Genomic DNA, 22,220 nt, shown 5'->3' with positions numbered 1-22,220 from the left:
GGGTAAGTAACTTATACTAAGCTAAAAGTTTATCTATCTGTTAAAAAAAAAAAAACCCTATCACTTAGGCTATTGAGAAGACCCAGTTAGGTCATACATGTAAAAACAATGCTCACACTTTATAAATTAGATGGGCATGTGTAAATGTGAAAATGATAGTATAGATTTACTCATCGTGGTCCTACACAGTTGTTCCCACATTCGTGAAGTATTCCTATAAATCTGCCTAAATAGGAGTACCTTTTCCATCATATGCTAAGAGAGACTTAGACTGAATTGTCTCTTTCACCGTTATGATTTGTTTCTGGTAAAAGGAACGTTCATTCCTAACTTGTAAACTCCATAATGAGAGGGACCATGTTTCTTTACTTCTTTACATCTAGTACATAGACTAATGTCTGGTATTCACCGTAGTGAATATATATAGTAGATATTCAGTAAATTCGTGTTGAAATAATGACTGATAGCTATCTCTTATCAATTCATTTTTTCATTATTAGGTAAGTTAGTAAGCATGAGATGAGTTTGTCTTTGTACTGAACATTAAGCAGATGAATGAGTGGATTGGCAACTTGAAAAACTTGTAAGAAAATATTTGAACTGTATTCAGAATTTTTAGCCCGAAAAGATAGTGAAATATAGTTTAATTTCTTTTGTTAGTTTATCTCATGAGATCTTTTTCTTTCTTTACATGTGTTTAGGATTGCAATGAAAAAATCGCTTTATCAGAGAAAGAACAAGTGTCATAACACCAACCCCCAAAAAATCACTAAATAAGCTATTTGCAGCATTAGTAGTATACAGTTGTTGAAGTTCAATAGTTGCAGAGCAGTAAACATGTGCCTGGTAAAGAACGAGGTACTGTTACGTTGAAGAGAGAGAGTGGACTGGTATACAGTCAAGTCCAAAGGCTTGCCGGCAGTGCCACACATCTGTGCTTGGTTGGAGAATGGTCTGTACTGGGAAAGCTTTTGAGAGGAGATGACCTTCAAGCTGAGATTTAGGCCCTATTTACTGTGTGATCCCAGAGTAATTAATGGAATGGGTTGGTAAATAGGGTAATTTCCTTTTTACTGAATTTGGCGGATCTTTTAGGGTTACATAGACAACACTTTAGGCAAAAGATGGCAACTTGGAACAGACGGGAAAGAAACTTTAGTTGTATTGTACTTAGTTTCTTTTACCAGCGTGACAAGGAAGTCATTATAGTAGAGTAAGATATATGATGATTAGAAGGACTTTGTCTCAGTCCCTTTGGTCCCTTTTTCTCCATTCACAAGATTCTTATTATGTATCATAAACATTGATTGCAGGCACTTCTTTAACCATATGATGATGTATTTTCATGAGGAGGGCTGTGAAAATTTAACTCATTGAATAGATTTTTAAATACTTAGAAGGAAAAACCTTTTATATTGAAATAGTTTCAGACTTACAGAAAAGTTGCATAAAAAGTAAATTCCCCTACTATATGCATGATTTTTTTTCTGAACCATTTGAAAATAAGTAGAAGATATAATTCTCCTTTATCCCTAAAAGGCCATATATCTGTAGCCTACTCTTCAATACTTGTGTAATGGGCTGAATTGTGTCTCCCCAAAATTCATGTGTTGAAGTCCTCACCCCAAGTACCTCACCATGTGACTGTATTTGGAGACAGGCTCTTTAAAGGGCTAATTAAGGTTAAATGAGGTGATTAGCCTGGGCCCTAATGCAATATGACTGGTGTCCTTTTAAGAAGATGAAGCTAGGACACAGACACACACAGAGGGAAGACCATATGAAGATAACTGAAGAAGATAGCTAGTTTCAAGCCAAGAGGAGAGGCCTTAGAAGAAACTAACCCTGCTGACGCCTTAATCTCAGGCTTCTAGTCTCCAGAATTGTGAAAAAATCAATTTCTATTGTTTAAGCCACCTCATCTGTGGTTCTTTGTTATGGCAGCCCTAGTAAACTAATACAACTTGTAAGAATGGCATAAGAATAACTTTTTAGCGTATTGCATAAAACGTGTCTTTAAGAGAAGTCCTGTGTATATACTAAGACAATCTAGACTAGTGTTAGAAGTTTGAGCCTGTTAACCTATTCTTTGTTTGCAAAAAAAAATCTGGATTCGGGGTTGAGATGGGACATGAAAGGTTGCTCAGTAAGAATGTCATTCTGTTGCTTAGCAGCAGACAAGAAACCAAGAGTGTTTTTTAAAAGTTGGAGTTATAAATGGAACACCTGCATCCAGTTTTGATTGCCTCACTTCAAGAATGATAGAGCGTAAATTGAAAGAATCTGAAGAAGTGAGAAAACTGATTATAGGTATTGTGGGGGACTAGTATATGACAGTAATCCATAAGTATGGTTCAGCAACGGTTTACTTGGCCTGCTAGGTCTGGAGGACAGTTTCAAGGACCCCGCTGCCTTCGTCCTCATGAACTGGCAGACAACAAAAGTAGTTGATCTTTACTTCTGCTGGATATCAACTCGCTTCATATTTTTTTTCCTCTGGTGCCAGTTTATTTGGCAGAGTAATTCAGCAGAAGATATATAAGTAAAAATTCATTTCATCCTGTCTGTTGATGAAGGCACCTGGGCTTTCCTACAAAAGATATATAAACTGTCTTTTGAAAACAGTATGATTTGATTTAGTACCATGAATTTCCTTCCCGATACATAGATAATGGTAGTCTTCTTAGTGCATTCTTTTTTCTTTTTAAAGATTGGCACCCGAGCTCTATCATCTATTGCCAGTCTTCTTTTTTTCTGCTGCTTCTTCTTCACCCCAAAGCCCCCCAGTACATAGTTGTATATTCTAGTTGTAGGTCCCTCTGGTTGTGCCATGTGGGACCTTGCCTCAGCATGGCCTGATGAGCAGTGCTAGGTCCACATCCAGGATCCAAACCGGTGAAACCCTGGGCTGCCGAAGCAGAGCGCACGAACTAACCACTCGGCCACGAGGCCGGTCCCTGCATTCTTATTTGATTTAAAGAACACATTATTCATGTTGGTAAGAAGAAGCAGGCATGGCCTTTCCTTTAATAGAGGCCGTACAGCTAACAAACTCAAATGAAAGGGATGGCCTCTCACCTAACAGAGCCAGTGCTGATAACTAACTAAGACCAAGAGGAGAAATTGAAATAGGAAGAAACTGCTTTGATCATCTAAGTTGACTAATGCAGGCTGTCATTAGCTGTCACCTAAAATACAGTCAATTTCAGACAGATTAATTTAGCTAGATAACATATAAAACAAAAGGATATTAATAATTATTCTTAAATAGAGTCGAGTTAAGATTTTTAATAACTTTTAATATATTTAACTTATTGACTATCAGATACTAAAAGTAACAAACTTTTAAAAAGTCTTTGATATGTCTCCAGGCAAGAATATATCTGTACTTCTCTCTATCCTGATTGGCTTTATAGAAGTTCTGGTGGGAATATGAGGCTTTTGGTTGAGTTGTGTGTGTGTGTGACCTGAGTGTGCGGTTCAGTCAGGGTCAAGAAGCCTGACTTGGCAGTGCAGTGAGGTGGTGGTAGGGAGGGTGATCATCTCTTGGAGTTCGGACTCGTTATCCACATTCATGACTGTGACCAGTAAACCAGGTATGAGACATCTACCTGGGAAGGACACCATTCATTAGAGAGAGCTGATGAACACAGTCTCGTACTGTTAGCATGTCACGAGGGAAACCAAATTAGTTATAAGACTTCTTTAGTGAGTTTAGAATGACAACACTGAGAATTAGTTATGTGCCTTAAATGCTTAAAGGCATCAGCACAGAACAGATTGACACCTTCATCTTAACAGGAAGGAAAGAGATGCTTTTGGAAGAAGATAGATGAAACCTTTGGACCAGTGCACTCTCTTAGCTGGGCATCCTTTAGATGAACAGTGCCAACCAACATATGCCTCAGACTCCTCTTACATGTTGACAGTTCACCCCTGACTCCTCTGAGCAAAAGTTCTTCCTTTAGATAGTCAATAAGGTTACTGTAAAATCTAGCTGGTGTGCAAACTGCCATGACTTTTTGACTGCAGATCTCTGCCATCATCCATTATGGGTTGATATGGAAATCGATCAGTTTAGTCATTTGTGAGCAAAGATGTATTCAACTGTATTATTATAGGAGAGACCCACTACCGTGGTAAAAAGGGTTCTGAAATGAGACTACAGGGGGAGGTGAATGTGTGTGATTTAGTCTCAGATTTTATTCTATCATACACATGGACTTTTGTAATGTAACAAATTATTTGAACCTTATACTGAAACTTGTAGTATATAGCCAAATTTCTAAGTCTGTGATCTTGAGTAACTTTAGCCATTTACAGTTAGGTTTAGAGAACTTTCATTTTTTTCCTTAAAGCCGTGTGTAAGAGCTTTATATTAATTTATGTTCATTTATGATCTTTAACCTTTTCTTTTTAGGGATCAATCAGAAGTTTAACTTTTCCACCACAATGTTGATCTTAAAGTTTAACCTATAAAAGAATATTATTTTCAAGTTATGATTATGTATCAGCACATAACCTATACCATATTGTATATTTAAACTGTATAAAAGAGAAGAATTTGTAGTAGATGGTTCAGAGCAAATCTCTGTAAAGTAATTGAATTTAAGCATTTTGGAATGATGATTATTTATTTCTACATAGAGTTAGTTTCAAGCACTTTAAATAGTTCTCAAAATGCTTCAACTTTTATTCTATATTCCCCTCCTCAAATTTATTGAGATTGGAACACTGGGACCAAAAAAAAAATTACAGAAAGAGAAATCTATACATATATATGTATTTTAAATTCTAATAATTGAGCGATTGTGTTCTTAGGATTTCTTTGGTGGTATTTGTTATGCAAATTTATGAATTTTCATTTAGCAAATATGCTTTTATAAAATCAGGTCTCATTACTTGTAGATATTGCTCTGATGTGTTTAAAATATATCATGATCAGTGAAAGTACATTTGTTTGTTCTTAGGTGATGTCACTAGTCTATATTTTAGCTAACGTATGTCTGTAGTATATAAACTCATTATATGTTCCTTTAATATGCTTTCTAGGAACCATGTTTCAGCGTGGAGAATGCTGATTTAGAATCCTACCTTGCTATATTAAGTGTTATAATTAAAGGAAGCATTCTTTATTAAAGATAAGCAATAATTAATTTTTAACTGAGCAAAAAAAGTCATAAACTAGTTATAACAACTATAAACCTGTATTAATGTTAAATAGTGAACAGAATACTGCGTACATTGATTATACAAGGTCTCACTATGTTATTGAAATATACATAATGTATGCATAAATATAACTCTTACTAAGCTGTAAATCTGGACTGTCTAAAACTTATATGTGAGTATAATAAACCTCAGTTATCATTTTATTAAGTATTTTTGCTTAGCACTTTAGACGTCTGGAGGATGGGAGGTTCTGATGTTTATGGGTAGTATCTCTTAAAAAGCTGTTAATGAAAATTTGAATTTCTACCTTTTTTTTCCACCTCAATAGATTTCCTTGTGACAAGTAGAGGCATTAATAATAATTCTCTATAACTTATAGTTATCCGTTAGATTCTGAAGCTGCTTAACAGGGTTAGTAGGTAGATTTTAGGTGGAATACAAAAGGATTCTTTCTTTATGATCATATATTCTGCTACTAGATGCCAGCATTCACCTAGGGCATGTTTTGATAATTCTATAGAAGAAATTAACATGGATCCAGTCACTTCTTAGTGAATTCCTTTCCACAGAGATTTAAATAAGGTTGGCCTTTGTTTAAAAATTACAGACTCATTTGAAATGAATCTGCTGCCTTCCATTATTAAAGCTTCTAACTATTAAACTTGTATTTTAATTTTATAGAATTATTCTTGTGCTTCTATTCAGTTTCACAAAACAAACCAGCAGAATCTGTGTGGACTTGGAGATCTAAAAGATACCTTAGGTCTTAATAAGAAGTTCCTAAAATTTTTCACTTTTTATTTCTGAATACCTTTTTCATAGTACACTTAATCATGTAGCTTTAATGCACCTATTTGTGTGTTCTAGATGTGCAGAAGTGCTGCAAGTACTCATTATGGCAGAATTACTCTCTTAAGCAGAGGTGGGCCAACTATTTTTGCGAAGGGCCAGATAGTAAATCTTTTAGGCCTTGTAGGCCATATGGTCATTGTCACAGCTACTCATCCCTGCTGGTGTAGTGTGAAAATAGCCTTAGACAATACATAAATGAATGGGTGTGCCTTTGTTCCAATAAAACTTTATTTACAAAAACAGGCCGTGGGCTGGATTTGGCCTGTGGGCAGTAGTTTGCCAACTTCTCCTCTAAACCACTGAGCCTGTGGTCTCTCCAAAATCAGGCCCTTTTATATCTGGAAATGAAGAGTTAGTTTCTCCTCTTTGTTTTAGTATCAATTGCAGTACTTTAATTCTGAATATTAACAGCATAGAGAAAGGATATCCTAAAGATATTCTAGGAGGAAACTGGGTAAAAGGATTTAGAGAGATTGCATACCAATCTATAGACCTTGTTCTACCAACCTTGGTACACCCTCAGGCTCTGGCTTATCATGAGCTCTGCTGGAGAAAGTCATGAAACTGTTAACCTCTACTTGCTCACCTCAGTGCTACCTGTCAGCCCTTTTATTTATCTCTGTCTGACTCCTTGTTACATTCCTCACAGCATCTCTTCCAAGGTCGTCCTTGTTTCCTTTAGCCATCACCTCCGTCCCCTTATATCTTGGTCTCAACATTTGATCTCCCATCTCTTATTTAGCAAAGATGTGTGATATTGTTCAGCATGCATATCTTTGTTCTATGTTAGTTACTTCTTTAAGAGGGGAATGAAAAATGATAATTCTCTCTACTATTAAATGAACTTTAATTCCCAATTTAATGGGCAGACTATAGTTATTATAAAATATTTGCCTGATTAAGTGTCGTATCCATGTGTTGCTCTTTTACAATTTGAAATTCCTCCAGCATACATCTACCTTTACTCAAAATGTTGTCTAGATGTATAACTATGAGAATCTTAATTCAAAAGTGAGTTAAGTCTATGCCTTAAAGTTACATGCAATCTTTAAGAGGGGCAGTAACCAATAGATACAGCTCCTCTAAGGAACAGTCCAAGAGGTTAATATGGTGTTCTCAACAACAAATATTTTTTGTCCTACTCTTATTTTTAACTAGAAGGACTGATTCACCATGTAATAAATGTCAAACTATATCAAGAGGATCTCATTGTCCCAGTATGGGAGTAATTGGTTAGAGCTAGACTGACGGTGTTGGATGGCTGTCCAAGCCACCCCAGGGGTTGGATGGAAATCTGAGAGAAAGGAGGGATTTGGGCCTGGGCAGATATACCAAAAGGTATATAGTGACCTGGCATTGGCCGCACCTCATGGTCAGACTGAGCCAAGCCTCCTTCTGGTTCTGCAGTATGCCCAGCACCACTGCAGAGCACGACCACTGCACTTTCAATAGAAGTCCGGTTCTGGATGGGGGCAGTCTGCAAGACCCATAGACAGGGAAGAAGAAAAAGAGTGAGGTCGGCACATGGGAGTTCAAAGAAGTAAATGAAAGCATCTTTTTAAAGAGAAAAGAAATCATGGAGCATTAATAGGCTAAAACAGCAAGAACAAGTAGTAAAATAAATCTAGGAAATAAATGACAGTCATTGTAATAAAAAAAATAAGTTCATAAATCCTTAATTGGATATAGAGAGAATTCCTAAATTAGAAGAGAGGTCTGAGGAATGTACTTAAATTTGTAGAAGTTTTGAATGTCAGGCACCACTGAAGTAGTTTATTTGTTATGTATATATATGTATAAACTCAATCCTCATAGCAATTGCTTTAATAAATATATTGTGCCTACTATGTGCCAGTCACTGTATTATTTATCTATTGTTGTGTATCAATTGCCCCAAAATGTAATGGCTTAAAACATCCTGCGTTCATGATCTCACTCAGTTTCTTAGGTCAGGATTCTGGGAGCGGTTTGGCTGGGTAGTTTTTCTTGGGGTCTCTAATAAGGTTGCGGCCAAGTTGTTGCTGGGGCTGCCGTTGTCTTAGGGCCTGACTGCAGCTGAAGGATCAGCTTCCAAGCTCACACGTGGCTATTGGCAGAGTTCCTCTTTAGTGTTTCTACATAGGCCTCTCCGTTGGCTGCCTGAGTGTCCTCATGACATGGCAGCTGACTTTGCCTGAGTGAGCACTGGAGGAGAGAGGAACCCAAGAGGAGCCACAGCCCGTTTGTAACCGTATTAGAGTTCTACAGAGAAACAGAAATGAGGACATGTGTGTGTGTGTGTGTGTGTGTGGCTTTATTATAAGGAGCTAGCTCATGTGATAATGGAAGCTGGCAAGTCCCAAGTCCTACAGGGTGAGTCGGCAAGCTGGGGACCCAGGAGAGCCAATGGTGTGGTGCAGTCCAAGTCCGAAGGCCTGAGAACCAGTAGAGCCAATGGTGTGGTTCCAGTTTGATGGCTGGCAGACCTGAGATCCAGGAAGAGCTGATGTTTCAGTTGCAGTCTGAGGTCAGGAGAAGCTGATGTCCCAGTTTGAAGCAGGAAGAATTCTCTGTTACTTGGGGGAGAGTCAGCCTTTTGTTTTCTTTAGGTGTTTGACTGATTGGATGAGGCCCACCCACAATATGGAGAAATCTGCTTTACTCTGCCTACTGATTTAAATATTAATCCCATCCCAAAACACCCTCCTATAAACACCCAGAATAATGGTTGAACAAAAATACGGGCACAGCATGGCTCAGTCAAGTGAGCCATGACACTCAAGACACATGAAATTAACCATCACAATAACCTAACATACCATCATACCATTCTGCTTTGTTCTGTTTGTTAGAGATAAGTAAGTCCAGCCCACACTCAAAGGGAGAAGAATTAATCTCCACCTCTGGAAGGAAGAAGTACAGAATAATTTGTGGACATATTTTTTAAACTGCTCTAGGCACTGGTACTTAGGAGACTCCAGTGTTCATTTAGTAGGAGTTCCAAAAGAAAAAAAATGGAAGGCATGATAGAGAAGCAAAAATTGAAGAGTGAAATGTTAAGAATCTTCATCTTTCATGAAGAACGATGCAAGTCTTCAAATCAAGTGTTCACTCAGGATACTAAACAGAATAAATGAAAGTAAATCTTTATCTAGACATACTTGTGATGAAATTGTAGAATATAATACACAAATGGATAAGAGCTGTCAGAGAGAAAAGACATTCCTTGCAGAAGAAGACAATTAGACTGACAGTGGACTTCTTACCAAACAGTAGAGGCTAGTGAGTAATGGAGTGATACTTTCAAAGTGATGAGAGAAGATAGTTACCCTAAAGTTTTCAGCCTGGCTCAACTTTCATTCAAGATTCAGGGGAAGTATAAAAACTAAAGTTACTCACCTTCCCTTGACTCCAATTCCTTGTGTGTAGTGGGAATGATGGTATCTCTTAAGGTTATTATCTGCTCTGTTTACTGATGTATCCCAGTGCCTGGACACTGCCTGACACATAGTAGGCATTCAATAAAGATTTATTGAGTGAGTAAACGACTGAACAGGGTTGTTGTGAAGATTAAACATATGAACACTAGGGTTGTTGTGAGGATGAAGATATATGTATAAAGAATTTACAGCAGTGCCTGACATATTAGCTACTTGGTAAATGTGATTGTTGTTAAGATTTTGCCACTCAGGGACACTCGTGAAGAGAACTATTAAAAATATTCTTCAAAAAGAAGAAAAATTCCGTAAGAAGGTATCAGATGTAATAAGCAATTATGACACAGAAATTGATAAAATGCCAGTAAATTAAAATATCGAGGAAGAAGAAAAACCTAATCTTTTTGTATTATTTTTAAAAAGGTAAACTAAAATCTTTAAGGTGATTCTAAAATTCATTTGAAAGCACAAAGGGCCAAGAATCAGCTAAGGGAGTTTTGAAGAATGAGGAAAGCATATTTTTCTTACTAGAATTATAGACTTATTACAAACTATAATAATTAAGACTGAAGGATTGGTGCCGGGAAAAGCAAATAGACCAGTGAAACAAAATGACCCAGAAAATAGACTCACACATATACAGAAACTTGGTTTCTGACAGGAAGCATCACAAATCAGTGGATAAGGTAGAATCTTCAATAAATTGAACAGGGACAAGTGGTTATTCTTAAGGAAAAAAAATTAAATTTGATATCCTACCATGTATAAAAATCAATTCCAGTTGGGTTAAAAACCCAACTGTAAAAAAAAATAACTTTAAAGCTGTCATTAAAAAAAAATAGAAGAATATTCTTCTTTGGGTAAAGAGGGACTTTCTAGAAAAGACAACAGAGTACAAACATAAAGGGGAAAAAAAGATTGATGTGACTATATTAAAATCTAAAGTTTCGTGTCTCAGAAGATTCTGTAAACAAAGCAAAAAGACAAGTCTCAGATTTAGAGATGATATTTGTAATGGATATAACTGGCAAAGATTGGTATCCAGGATAAAAAAGACTTCCTACAGGTCAAGAAGGAAGAAACAGCCTAATGGAAAAATCAGCAAAGCATATGATTAAGCAATTTCTAGAGCAGGAAATATGAGTGGCCCATAAACATTTGCAAAGATCGTCAACCCCATTAGTAATCATACTAATGAACATTATCCCACTCCATACTCATCAGATAGGCAGACATTAGAAAGGGTGAAAAGACTATACAGTGGCAAAGATGTGGGGACCCAGCATTCTTACACTGTGGTGGGAGCATCAGTTGACACAAGCACTCAGGAGAGCTATTTTGCAGAATCGAATAGTCAGAGCATACCTAAACACCTGGAAATTCTTCCTCTGCTATGTGCTCTAGAGAAATACTCTTCTATAAATGCATGGGAAGCACATAGGAGAATGTTTAGTCTAACATTCTTTGTTATGGTAAAACTCTAAAGTAAATATCAAATGAGAGTGTATATTGTATATTTGCATAACAGAATAGTATACAGCAGTTAAAAAGTTGGTGGACTAAAGCCGTGAATATCAACATGGACAAATCCCTCAAAGATACTGTTGAGGAAGATGCAGAAGTGTATGCACACTGTAATACCATGTATGTAAAAACCCTGTGGGATAATATTATATGCTATTTATGGATCCATAACGTATAGTAAATTTGCATAATTTTCAAGCATGTTTTTAAACACTGAGTCAAGATAAACGTTACCTCTGAGGAAGTATATGAATGGTTGGAGGGGTACACAAATAGAAAAGGATGAGCAAAGAAGGCAAAATGTTAAGATTTGATAAATCTTAGTTATGGCTACATGGATGTTCATTATTTTAGACTCTATACTTGTTTGTCTGTTTCAAAGTCTTCATTGTAAGTAATTTAAAAACAAATTACCAAACAGGTTCCATGAATGAAATGTGTGTATTTTGTTTTAATTTCATCCTCTAATATGTTCTGGATCTTGCTCATGGGAAAATCTTATAAAATAACCTTGTTATAAGGATCTGGTACTTTAATAAAAACAAACCTAACGTCATTTTCCCATCTGGTAGTAAGTTAAAATAGCTAAGTTTTAGTTTGGAGAATCTGAAAATTAACTTATGTGCGTATACCTCGTCTAATGTCAGATTTCTGAGTGCTACATGGGATTGTCTTGTAAATATTATAAGTTGTGTTGAAAATTAAGCATAAAATCAAGTAGACATTTATTTTTTGCTTAAATTTAGAGAAATGCTGACAGGGAAACAGTCTTAAGTCCAGTATTGCCCTAGGACCTATTAGAACTATTATTATTTTATTTTTGCCTTAACTAAGTTTATTTATCTGAAATACTTTATTTTCTCAATGAGAATCTTATCTAGAGTTTGCACAAATGTTCTGTATTGTCATTGACACCTCCTTCATCCCCTTCCCAACTGATGCTTTTCTGTTTCTGATCACTTGTAACAGATTAAACAGAGTTTCTGTCATATCATCTTAATTGGTTAGATATGATTTAGTTCAAATGTTTAGAAAGAAATTTTGCCACATAAGTTTGGATAGTCTTTTTCTCAATTTGTAAAAGAAAAACCGTAAATTTGAGTGTTTTCACTGTTTGTTTTTGACAATTTTTCATAGCAAGCATGTTATCAAATGAAATTATGACTGTTTAGAAATATTTTAGGTACCGTGGTTATGGAGCAGTGTAGCGTCCCTTTCAGTTTCTTTAGTGGTGAGACCGTTTTCATTGTGCAGGATAGATGGGCTTAAATGGCAGGAACATGACTAGAAAGTGCACATTGTGTATATTTCAGTCGGCATGTTGCTAGTGACAGGTGCTCAATGGTTGTTGGTATCCTTGTCAGCAGAGAGAATCCTTTGACATTAAAGTCACCAGCACAGTCCTGATTTGGGGTGACTCTATTGGCAGTTCCATCAGGCTGCAGCTGATCAGCGAATGTCAGAGCTGCCTCTGTTCTTCAGAGTGTCACCAGCCCTCTGTGGGTGTTTTGGAGGGAGGGGTTGTTTAGCTTGTCTCGTTGTTCAGTCCTAACCAGACTTCCAAATTGCTTACCTCTGGGAAATGAACTGAGAGGTCAGAGGGAATATAGGTGTGTTTAGGGCATGCAAAACCATATACAAAGTGACGGCTTACATGGGGACTTGTAATGATTACCTTGACTCCAAGCTAATCAATGGCAGGAGCACTGGGGACTCATTAAATGGCATTTGTGGTGTCTGTAACGTAGGTTTTGAGCTCTATTTCAGGAAAAGCAGTGACAGCCTTTAATGTCTAATTGACCTCTTCTCTTTGTTTCACTTTCTTTCACTTTTCACGTTTGCTTCTGATGTGGTCCCTGATGGCAGCAAACTGCGCTGCTCAGCATTTTGAACTTCTGCTCAGAGCTTCAGCACCTCAGTTTGGGTAGTTGTGTCATGGTAAGTGTTTAAAAATTCTTTTCACTCAATCACTTTTTCTCTTTCTTTCCATGGGTGAATTTAATCCTGAGCCACCCCACCCCGCCCCCACCCACAACTTTTCAGGTTTATGGTTCACTACTGTGTACCCCACTTTCAAGCATTTTTCTTAAATCAGAGAATATGTCTGTGGAACATTGACATTATTTATCTGTGAGAGCAAGGAAAGCATACAGTGTGGTGGAAAGAGTTCGGTTCTGCCTCAAGGCAGATGTTATCTCAGACAAGCTATTTACCTCTCTGGATTTCTTTACAAAATAAGATATCCATCATACCCAAATGCCAGCAGTTCAGTAAGTTTTCACAAAGCCAATTTTAGTTTTTAAGTTCTGAGGTTATTTCCTGGAAATGCTGATGATAGTAGATAGGTTTATTTTTGTTTGTTTCACTGTTCTTTCTGGGTAAGATAAAAAGATGGACACCCTATGTCAGAACTCAGATTGTTTTGAAATGTTACTGGTCTGTGAAATCCAAAAGCCCAGGGACTATTGAACTACATAGTCTTTAAAGTCCTCCCAGATTTAAAATTACGATTTTATGTGCCATTGAAAGAGCTCATGGGACAAGTCAAGTCTTTTTTACATGGCTTGTAAATACTATTGAGACTCAAGGAACAATAAAACTCGTGTGTGTGTGCATGCACATATACGGACCCTCACAGGAAATGCATCTCCCAGTATAACTGACGGTGGAGCAGTCCATTCCTCTTCAGTCCTTACCCCTTCAAAGCAGAAACCATTCCAGTTTTGCATCCTCTTTTTAGGAAGACCTGAATAAGCAGGATGCTTGCAAGATCAGAGAATTTCTCCTGGTGCCCTATGCTTGGATTCAACCTAAAATAGATCGCATTTGAGCACCTTTGTGAGCTCAACACTGGCTTTAGAGATGCCCCAAGATTTGGCAGTGTGGGCTAGAGAGGCCTGTTCTAATGACAAATTTATCTCCATGTCTCCTTGGTTTTTAATCCTGATCGCTAGCCTGATTAAACCCCAAGTATGGGCTCAGGCCCTCTCCTGTCTCTGGAAACAATCTTGGGAGCCCAGTAACTCAGCGTTAGGTTTTCCTTACTTATGGTCAAATTCTTACCATAGCAAGCCATTTCATGGGCTTCTATTGGGTCCCTCCAGTGGCTCTTCTAGAAGGGCCCTGTGACATTTGATGGCACTTTCTGTGACAACAAACCTGCCAATTACTGCCACTTGGATCTTTACTTATTGCTAGCCTCCCCTCTCTAGATTGTTAAGGACCTTATTTAACTTTGGCTAGAAGTACCTTATTCTGCCTCTTATTTACCTCCCCTCAAAATGGAGCAGCATTCTCTAGAAAGCAGGTCTCTGACCACAGTCACTTTAGAGTTGGAATTATATATATATGTTTATAGTTGGAATTAGGTGTATTTCAAGTCAACATTTTCCAGAGTTGACCCATGGATCATTAGTCCTAAAAGATATTAACTTAATAAAAGATGTCTATGGGCTGGGGAGAGGGTAAGTAGGGCTTCCTGGTCAAAATTAGGAAATGAGGCTACTTATGTCCTCCTGGAGTTTTCAGTGGTATGTCCTACAGCAAAGAAACTGTTTGCCTTTGCTTAAACCAGTCTTTTCCAACTTTACCTGACTACCGAATTCATTTTTTCATTTTATATCTATTAATATGTACTATATTATGGGAAAGACTACTTTAGGTAAATAGACTATTTTTTAAATTAAAGTATGTAGTTACCAGTAAAGTATTGTTACCATTGATATTTGTTTGCCAGGAAATGAGGTTTTAAGGACTTGACATTGAAGTTCAGAAATACTGCTATTACCGAAACCGCCACTAACATAAAGATTGAAACATTGTCCAGGGTTCACCAGGACAGTAACACGGACAGCTCTTGGTTGATATTTTAGTACCATGTTTATTTCAGTTTCTTTCCTGTTAATTGACCAAAAGACAAGATGATTCGTTTGATATTTTATTTTTGACTATCAAAATAATAGCAATCAGAATCATGAGTTATGTAAAGTTTTTAAATTGCTTCTTTCTAAAAAAGCTAATTGGCTGCACTGCTTATCAAAGCTATGGTTTTGTGTTGTTTGGGTACACTCACCTAGATAGTTCCATTCCCCCAATCTGTTTCTCCTGGTCTTCTACTTGATTCTACATACACAGCGCTGAAGACCAGAACCTCAGAAATCATCACCACTGTGTCTAAGCCTTTGGTTCTTACTCAAAATATAGCCTTCAATCTGTCCATGTCTCTAATTCCACTACCTTAGTCCAAGCCCCTTCATCTCCAAGCTAGTGCAGGCCTCTTCACTGGGCTTCCACCCCCATTCTTACACACCATAGACCATGCTCCAGACAGAAGCCAGAGCGGTTTTTTGGTTTTGTTTTAATGTTAATCATATTTGTTTCAAACCTTCCATTGATTTCCTTAGTACTTAAAAATTCAAATCCTTTCATGGCCTACTCGCCTGGCCCTGTGTAGCCTCTGCCCTCGCAGCCTTTCCTCTCCCTTGCTGCCTTGAGACATACCCATCTTATTTCTGTTCCTCAAGTGCGCCACGCTCTTTCCTGGAGATCCCAACAACCACACTCCCTCCCTCAACACCCGACACTCTGTTTGCTCTCATGTCACCCTGTTTTATTATTGTCATACTACTCTCTGAATTTATTTGGCTCATTTATTTGTATGTCTTTCCCCAAAATGTGAACAGAGTTTTTTTTGGTTCCCTGTTGTTCCTAGCATCGAGAGTGGTGCTGGCACATGGTAGTTGAAAGTATGAATAATCAAATGATCCAAAGGAAATAATCATTGGAAATGTTTGCTATTTTATTTCTTTTTGACTTCTGGTGTAGGTTGGACACCTGCTTATAACAAAATCAAATGAAACAATTACAAGAACCTGTTTAAAGAAACGTTGTTGAAGCATATAAAGCCTGTGAACGGAAGTGTTTACTCCTTGATTAGTAGAGGTTTATCCTGTGATCATGAGATAAATCAGGTGACACCTCCAGTAACTGACAACAGTGAACATAGCCTAATCTCAATTATTTTCATGTCGTATATTCAGTCCCCAGATGCCTCATTTAACCCAAAACTAGGTCCTTTTTAGTACTATCAACGTATTCACATACTATTTTAGAGCCTAGCGAAGTGCACACCCTTCTCAGGGAGATCTTATATACCTACCAGTTTATTAATCATCATATATAAAAGAGGAGAGACTAGCCGTCTCAATGAGTAGCAGCAGCAAGGTCAGAATGGGAGGCTTACAAGAACAGCGCAGAATCCTCAAATTCTTCCTGAGGGACTGAGGAGTTCCAACTGCCTTGGGATTCAATTCATTAACGTCCTCTGTCTGGAGTTCTGTTAAATGGATTTTTAAGTAAGTGATTACTCTTGCTGTTTTATGAAACAGTGGCAGATCTGTGAGATGAGTGGGCAGATCTGTATTAATGAGAATGTGGGTATGTTTACATGGAAACAAACAATAGGAGATGATTAAGAATGTCTTAACTTGCTCTCAATAGTTTGCATTTCTGAGCATAATATGTGAAAGATTGGAATTTCTTGGTTTCCAGATTGAAGACTATGATGTGATAGCTAGCATGATAGGAGCCAAGTGCAAAAAACTCCGCACTCTGGATCTGTGGAGGTGTAAGAACATCACTGAGAACGGGATAGCAGAGCTGGCTGCTGGGTGTCTGCTGCTGGAGGAGCTTGACCTCGGCTGGTGTCCCACTCTGCAGAGCAGCACCGGGTGCTTCGCTAGACTGGCGCGCCAGCTCCCCAACTTGCAGAAACTCTTCCTCACGGCTAACAGGTCTGTGTGTGACACAGACATTGAAGAGCTGGCATGTAATTGTACCCGATTACGGCAACTGGACATATTAGGTAAGGATACTATATATAAATTTGTGATAACGTCTATTTCTTTGACATAAAAGCTAATCTCAGACTTCCTGCAAGGAAAAGAAAAACTTCTTGGATGCAGTAAAAATTTTGTCTTACTAAGACTGTTTGGTTTGATCAGAAGTGCAAGACAGGCCAGCTGATATAGAGAGTAATTATATATGAATTTAAGTAAAAGAGTGAGGACAATAACAGAATTTTTTAGTCTAAACCTATCAGAAAGCTCTAAATGACCATTAGTTCTTGCTCTAGTAAGAAGAGTGAGAACTTATATGAGCTGTGGTCTCCATTGTTATGAAGGCCGGGTAAGAAGTTAATCCATTGGTAAAATGAATTCAAGTTCATTCTTGATGTTAAACTTGATTAAGGACTTTTGGAAGATCTCCATCCCTGATGATTCTAGTTTTTAGGAGTAGTTCTATCCCAAGGCAGGTCTATTGAAAATCCTTCCCAGTTCTGGGATTTCTTGTGTCCTTATTGCAATTTATCAGCCAGGAGCCCCGGGAGATTTTGTGCCTTCTTACCTTAACTTTCAGAAATGCTAGCAATGCCACAGTTACGATTGCCCACACAACTGGGACTTTGTGAACCCACAGAGCACTTGCACTGTGTTCTCTGGTAATCTATTACCAGTGGATTGCTACTAATGCTAATCATTACTAATTACTGATAGAATAGTCCATGAAGTGCTAATTATATCTGTTCCTGTTTATTAAACATTGAACAAAAGGAAAACCTGGAGATTTCAACACCTGTGTTTGTGGTTTCACTTAAAAATCTCTCCACAGTCCAGGTTGATGATACATTTATAGATGTTGCTTATATAGTTGTATGTTACTTATTTAAGCTAAAAATTTAGGGAGAAATTCTTGCCTAATATATGCACACTTGGGGCTAGGTACTTATCTGTGTTGTATTTTCCTTAATCTTCATGGCTCAGGGAGTTGGACATCGTTGTCTTTTCATAAATGAGGGTACTGAAACCCAGCAGTTAGTATATGCCAGAGCAAGGGTTCAAACCCAAGGTTTTTGACCCCACAGTCTGTACTGTTTTTTCATTACAGCATACCCACTTACCTTGCTTGTTTCCTTCCTTCCTACCCACCTTCTCCTGGAATTAGCCTAGACCTTTTATAAGAGAAATATTTTGCAAAGTTCAAGGAGTCATGAATTTACAGGGAGAATGAAGAAAGGCGGCTAGGGCTTTTAAAATGGATCACTAATTGCATCAGGCTTCATTTGAGAGGATGGTGTGTTTTTGGTTAAGATCTATTTTACAACTCTCCCCCACCAAAAAAAGAAAAAAATACCAGATTCATACGCTAGAGATGAAGAGTAGCTCGTGTCTAAAAGAGATGCTACAGAACCACAGAGACATCACTAACACTGATTCTAAAACAAAAGCACTGTTCACAATGATGAACAGTGGGGTCTGTTGTCAGGTGACCTAGCTTGGCCTGTAAGTTTATGAATTACTTGGCAGAGACATAAAAGAAAAATAGGTAAGAAGTATAATGACTTCTTTTTGAAAACATTTGTAACTTTCATGAGCATAAGAGCAAGGAAGTATCATTATCTGTATGTCAAAACTAATTATAGATGGCAGACAGCCATCATGCCAATATATTGGAATATCTTATTTCAAATATAAAGAGCATAGTAAAAAATGATATCAATAATAATAATTTATAGTAATGTTAATAGCAGTGTTACTGTATTCTTTATACTGTTCTAAGTGTATATTAGCTGATTTAATTTTCACAACAACCTTATGAGGTCGTTATTGTTAGCCACAATTGAAGAGACAGCCTGAAACAGGTTAAGTGATTTGCTCAGAGTCTCATGGCTAATAAGGAATCCAGATTTAAACCAGAATGTATGCTCTTAACTACTATGCTGTATTTTCTTTATTTTTATTGTTGTTTCTTGGTTTCCTTTTATCCTTAAGTGTTGGAATCCCTTTTTTTTTTTTAAGGATTCTGAGTCAAATAAAGCTCATAGTTATTTTAATTTGTCATTTTCTGATGAGCACATTTGAGTGTTAAATGGCATACCTTCTTCATGCTGAAAATGCTTCCTGATCAGTTCAAGGCTGAATTAGATACAGTCCCTACCTTCAGAGAGTTTATTACACAGCAAGGAGGAGTAAAACAAATATATAAATAACTGTAATGCAAGCCAGAAGCAAGTCCATTTTGGTGGGCCTCAAAGAATAGAGAGTGTATATGATTAGAGAAATAAGGAAAAGCTTAATTAAAAAGGTTAATAGGTATTTGAAAAATATCCTTGAAAAGTGAGTAAGAAATAGGGTGAGGAGGGCATTTTAGCCTGAATGAATAGAATGAAACAAAAGCATAGGACTTAAAAATCCAGAATATGTTCAGAGAATAGGCAATCTAATTTGAGTTAGAATGTTAGAATAATGAGGCTTTCATGGAGCATTTTGAATACCAGGATGAGGAATCTGCACAAAATTAAACAAGCAAGAGCTATTATCGGGTTTAATTAGGGGTATGAGTGATATATTTAGAGCTGTGTTTTAGGAATATTAATCTGGAAACAAGTAGTAGGTGAATTGGAGAAGGAAGAGATCAAAATCAGAGAGATTAGCTGCAATAATCCATCTAATGAGGGTCCAAACCAGGGTGATAGTATTAGGAAATTAACTACCATCCCTTCATTCATCCATTCTTTACACACTTACTGAGCATATACTGTGTCAGGCATTCTTTTAAACACTGGAGATATGTCAGTGAACAAAACAGACATGGCCCCTGCGTGAAGGATCAAGCTGACTGAAAACATAGTTGTGTCATCAGTGGATAACAAAAGAAAAGCTTTGCAGGGTGCTCTGGAAGCATAGGACAGGGGATGCTAGCCTAGTTAAATTTTCAGTCTCCAGCTTCCTTCTGTGGCATTCTCTCAGGCTTTAGGAACTCCTGATTTATCAGGAAACTCAGCTTCTAATGACCCAGACAGGCAAATAAAGAACAGTCACAACCCTACGTGAAGAGCACCCCATCGCCAAGTGTCTTAGTTGAGGGTTTCTGATCTTATCTCACAGAAACCCACTCAGGATAACTTAAGCAAAAGCAAAAGAAAATTATTATAAAGATACAGGTGTCTCTCTCAGATCCCATGGTTAGGAGCTAGCTATGGTCAGCCCTCAGGAGGGACTGGAAAACCATCAAAAGGCAAGGAAGCTGTTTTCTCTCTTTCCTTCGTTTTCCTATCCTGCATGCTCAGGCACCTGTCCCCTGGCCCTGTGTCCTACCCCTGCCCTTAGCCACAGTACCCTCACAAGGACCTTTATGTCTCCTTCTCCAGGTACCATGGCCCAATATATCGGTCCCAACCCAGTTGTCCATGTCTTTAGTTCAAGGGATCTGTGGACACTGAAGGCTTTGCTGAATTCCAGTTCTAAATTCCCAGGAGAATCTGTATTGGTTTGGTGTGGGGCCAATCACAGCAGTATAGGGTAACAGTATAGTTACAGCTTCTGGAGCCCATGGCAGAGAGGAGAGTAGAAAGGCGTTCTCAGAAAAAAAGGTATAGGTTAACATTTCAGAAACTTTAATCCCCATCCCAGTAGATGTGTCTATATAATACAATTTTGATTTTTTTTTCCTCCCTAGTGAAGCTGTAGTTAAAGCAAGGTATGTTTTGACGGTATCATCTGAGCCTAGTGAGTGCCTGCCATGTATCACGTGCTTTACATAATTTCTATAATTTAGCTTCCATCCAAATAGCCCATAATCACTTCAGATTAAATATGGGCTAAATAGTATTCATCGTCCATCTTCCAGTAGTGCCATTTTATACCCACCACTTACTGTAAAACCGATCACCTTGTGTTGTAGTCATTTGCTTTCAACTCTGATCCAAGAGTTCCTTGAGGCAGACACAGGTCTTATTCATCTTTGCATCTTGGGTGCTTGAAACAGAAGTTTCTACAGGGATGTTGCTCAGTAATTGCTCAGAATTAGAGGTTGAATCATTGTAAGCATTGCTGCCTGATTTGACCCATGGGTTGAGGAAACTGAGATGTGCAAATCCTTTTGAACTGGGGTGACAGAAATAGGAAAGTCTGGAGAGCTGATCGGAAGGGAGAAGAGGCAGGAATGAAGATAGTGGATAGAGTAGTGACAAAATTCAGGTCCTAGATGCCGAGTTGGCTGGGAAGACTCACTTTGTATTTTTTTAGAGGACTGTTTCAGTATGAAGGCTTTTGTTTAAAGAAATGTTTTACATTTTTAAAAGGCAAATTATTTTAAATGCATTTTAAACAATAAATAATTAAGTGACTCTTTATCAGGATATTATGTAAATGTTATATTTAAGGTGTTTTGTTTGATTTTGTTTTTTTAAACAGGGACAAGAATGGTAAGTCCAGCATCCTTAAGAAAACTCCTGGAATCTTGTAGAGATCTCTCCTTACTTGATGTGTCCTTCTGTTCACAGATTGATAATAGAGCTGTGCTAGAACTCAATGCGAGCTTTCCAAAAGTGTTCATAAAAAAGAGCTTTACTCAGTGACTTAATGTATAGTCTATAATAAAATTAATGCTCTTTTTTAGGGTTCTATTTGGGGGTGGTTTTGTTTTTTGTTTTGCTTAGTTTTTATAATGGTGGGAATTAGGACGTTTGTAGATTTTAAAGAAAAATATGAATTTGTCCATTAAATCAAGTAAAAATGTAAACAAATGTTTTCACAAAATATTGCAAGCACTTTTCTTCAAGAATTTTTGAGTGGCTCATATTATTTTTATCTTATGTTAATCAGTGATATTATGCTTTCATCAATAATTATGTGTTTAATAAAAAAAGTATTATGGAAACATTTTAACTTATTTTTAAAGGAACACGTTGGGCAATAAACTGTCATGATATTTATGCAAAATAAAATGAATTTTTCACACCTGCATGTAAGGATGCCTTATTAATAAGCCTTATGACCTGGCCAGTATTTTGTTTGATATGTACAAAATTGTCAGAGTTAGCTGGAGAAAAGAGTCTTACTTTTTCATCTGTTAAGATTATTGTTTTAAGCTGATACAGTAACTCCTCAACTTGAAAATTTTTAGTTTTTCTACTTTTCTTCTGATGTATTTATCTGTTTTATAACTGGATAATACCAGTATAAAAATATGGGCATAATCTAGAACAAGGTGTAAACTACTGAACAAACTAGCTTTCCACCTGTTAAGCAGATGCCTTAAAAATTTGCCAGAGGGAAAGGTTTAAGACTTGAATTATTTGTGGATTTTATGGGTTTTCTTTTTCTGTGTCCTAGCACCTTAAATAATTAGAAGTCAGCTATAGTGGAAGAAGAAACATTGTTTTGCTAAACAGTGAATTGATTTAGTTCTGCTGCC

The 22,220-nt window shown here is 37.3% G+C and overlaps 1 protein-coding gene across 4 annotated transcripts in view; it reads left to right on the top strand.

Annotated features, from left to right (window-relative positions):
* Positions 1-21,763, top strand: part of FBXL4 (F-box and leucine rich repeat protein 4) — a 66,402-nt gene extending 44,639 nt beyond the window's left edge. For all 4 annotated transcript variants that reach the window (XM_014868382.3, XM_014868385.3, XM_070496267.1 and 1 more), the window contains exons 7-9: positions 12,831-12,902; positions 16,515-16,827; positions 21,218-21,763. In XM_014868382.3, the coding sequence (XP_014723868.2) occupies positions 12,831-12,902; positions 16,515-16,827; positions 21,218-21,381 (549 nt within the window). In that variant the 3' untranslated portion in view covers positions 21,382-21,763. The remainder of the gene's footprint in view (positions 1-12,830; positions 12,903-16,514; positions 16,828-21,217) is intronic.
* Positions 21,764-22,220: the final 457 nt, after the last annotated feature.

Source organism: Equus asinus, chromosome 24, assembly GCF_041296235.1.
Source record: "Equus asinus isolate D_3611 breed Donkey chromosome 24, EquAss-T2T_v2, whole genome shotgun sequence".
In the NCBI taxonomy this organism is placed as follows: Eukaryota; Metazoa; Chordata; class Mammalia; order Perissodactyla; family Equidae; genus Equus; species Equus asinus.
This window is presented reverse-complemented; position numbering and strand designations above follow the sequence as displayed.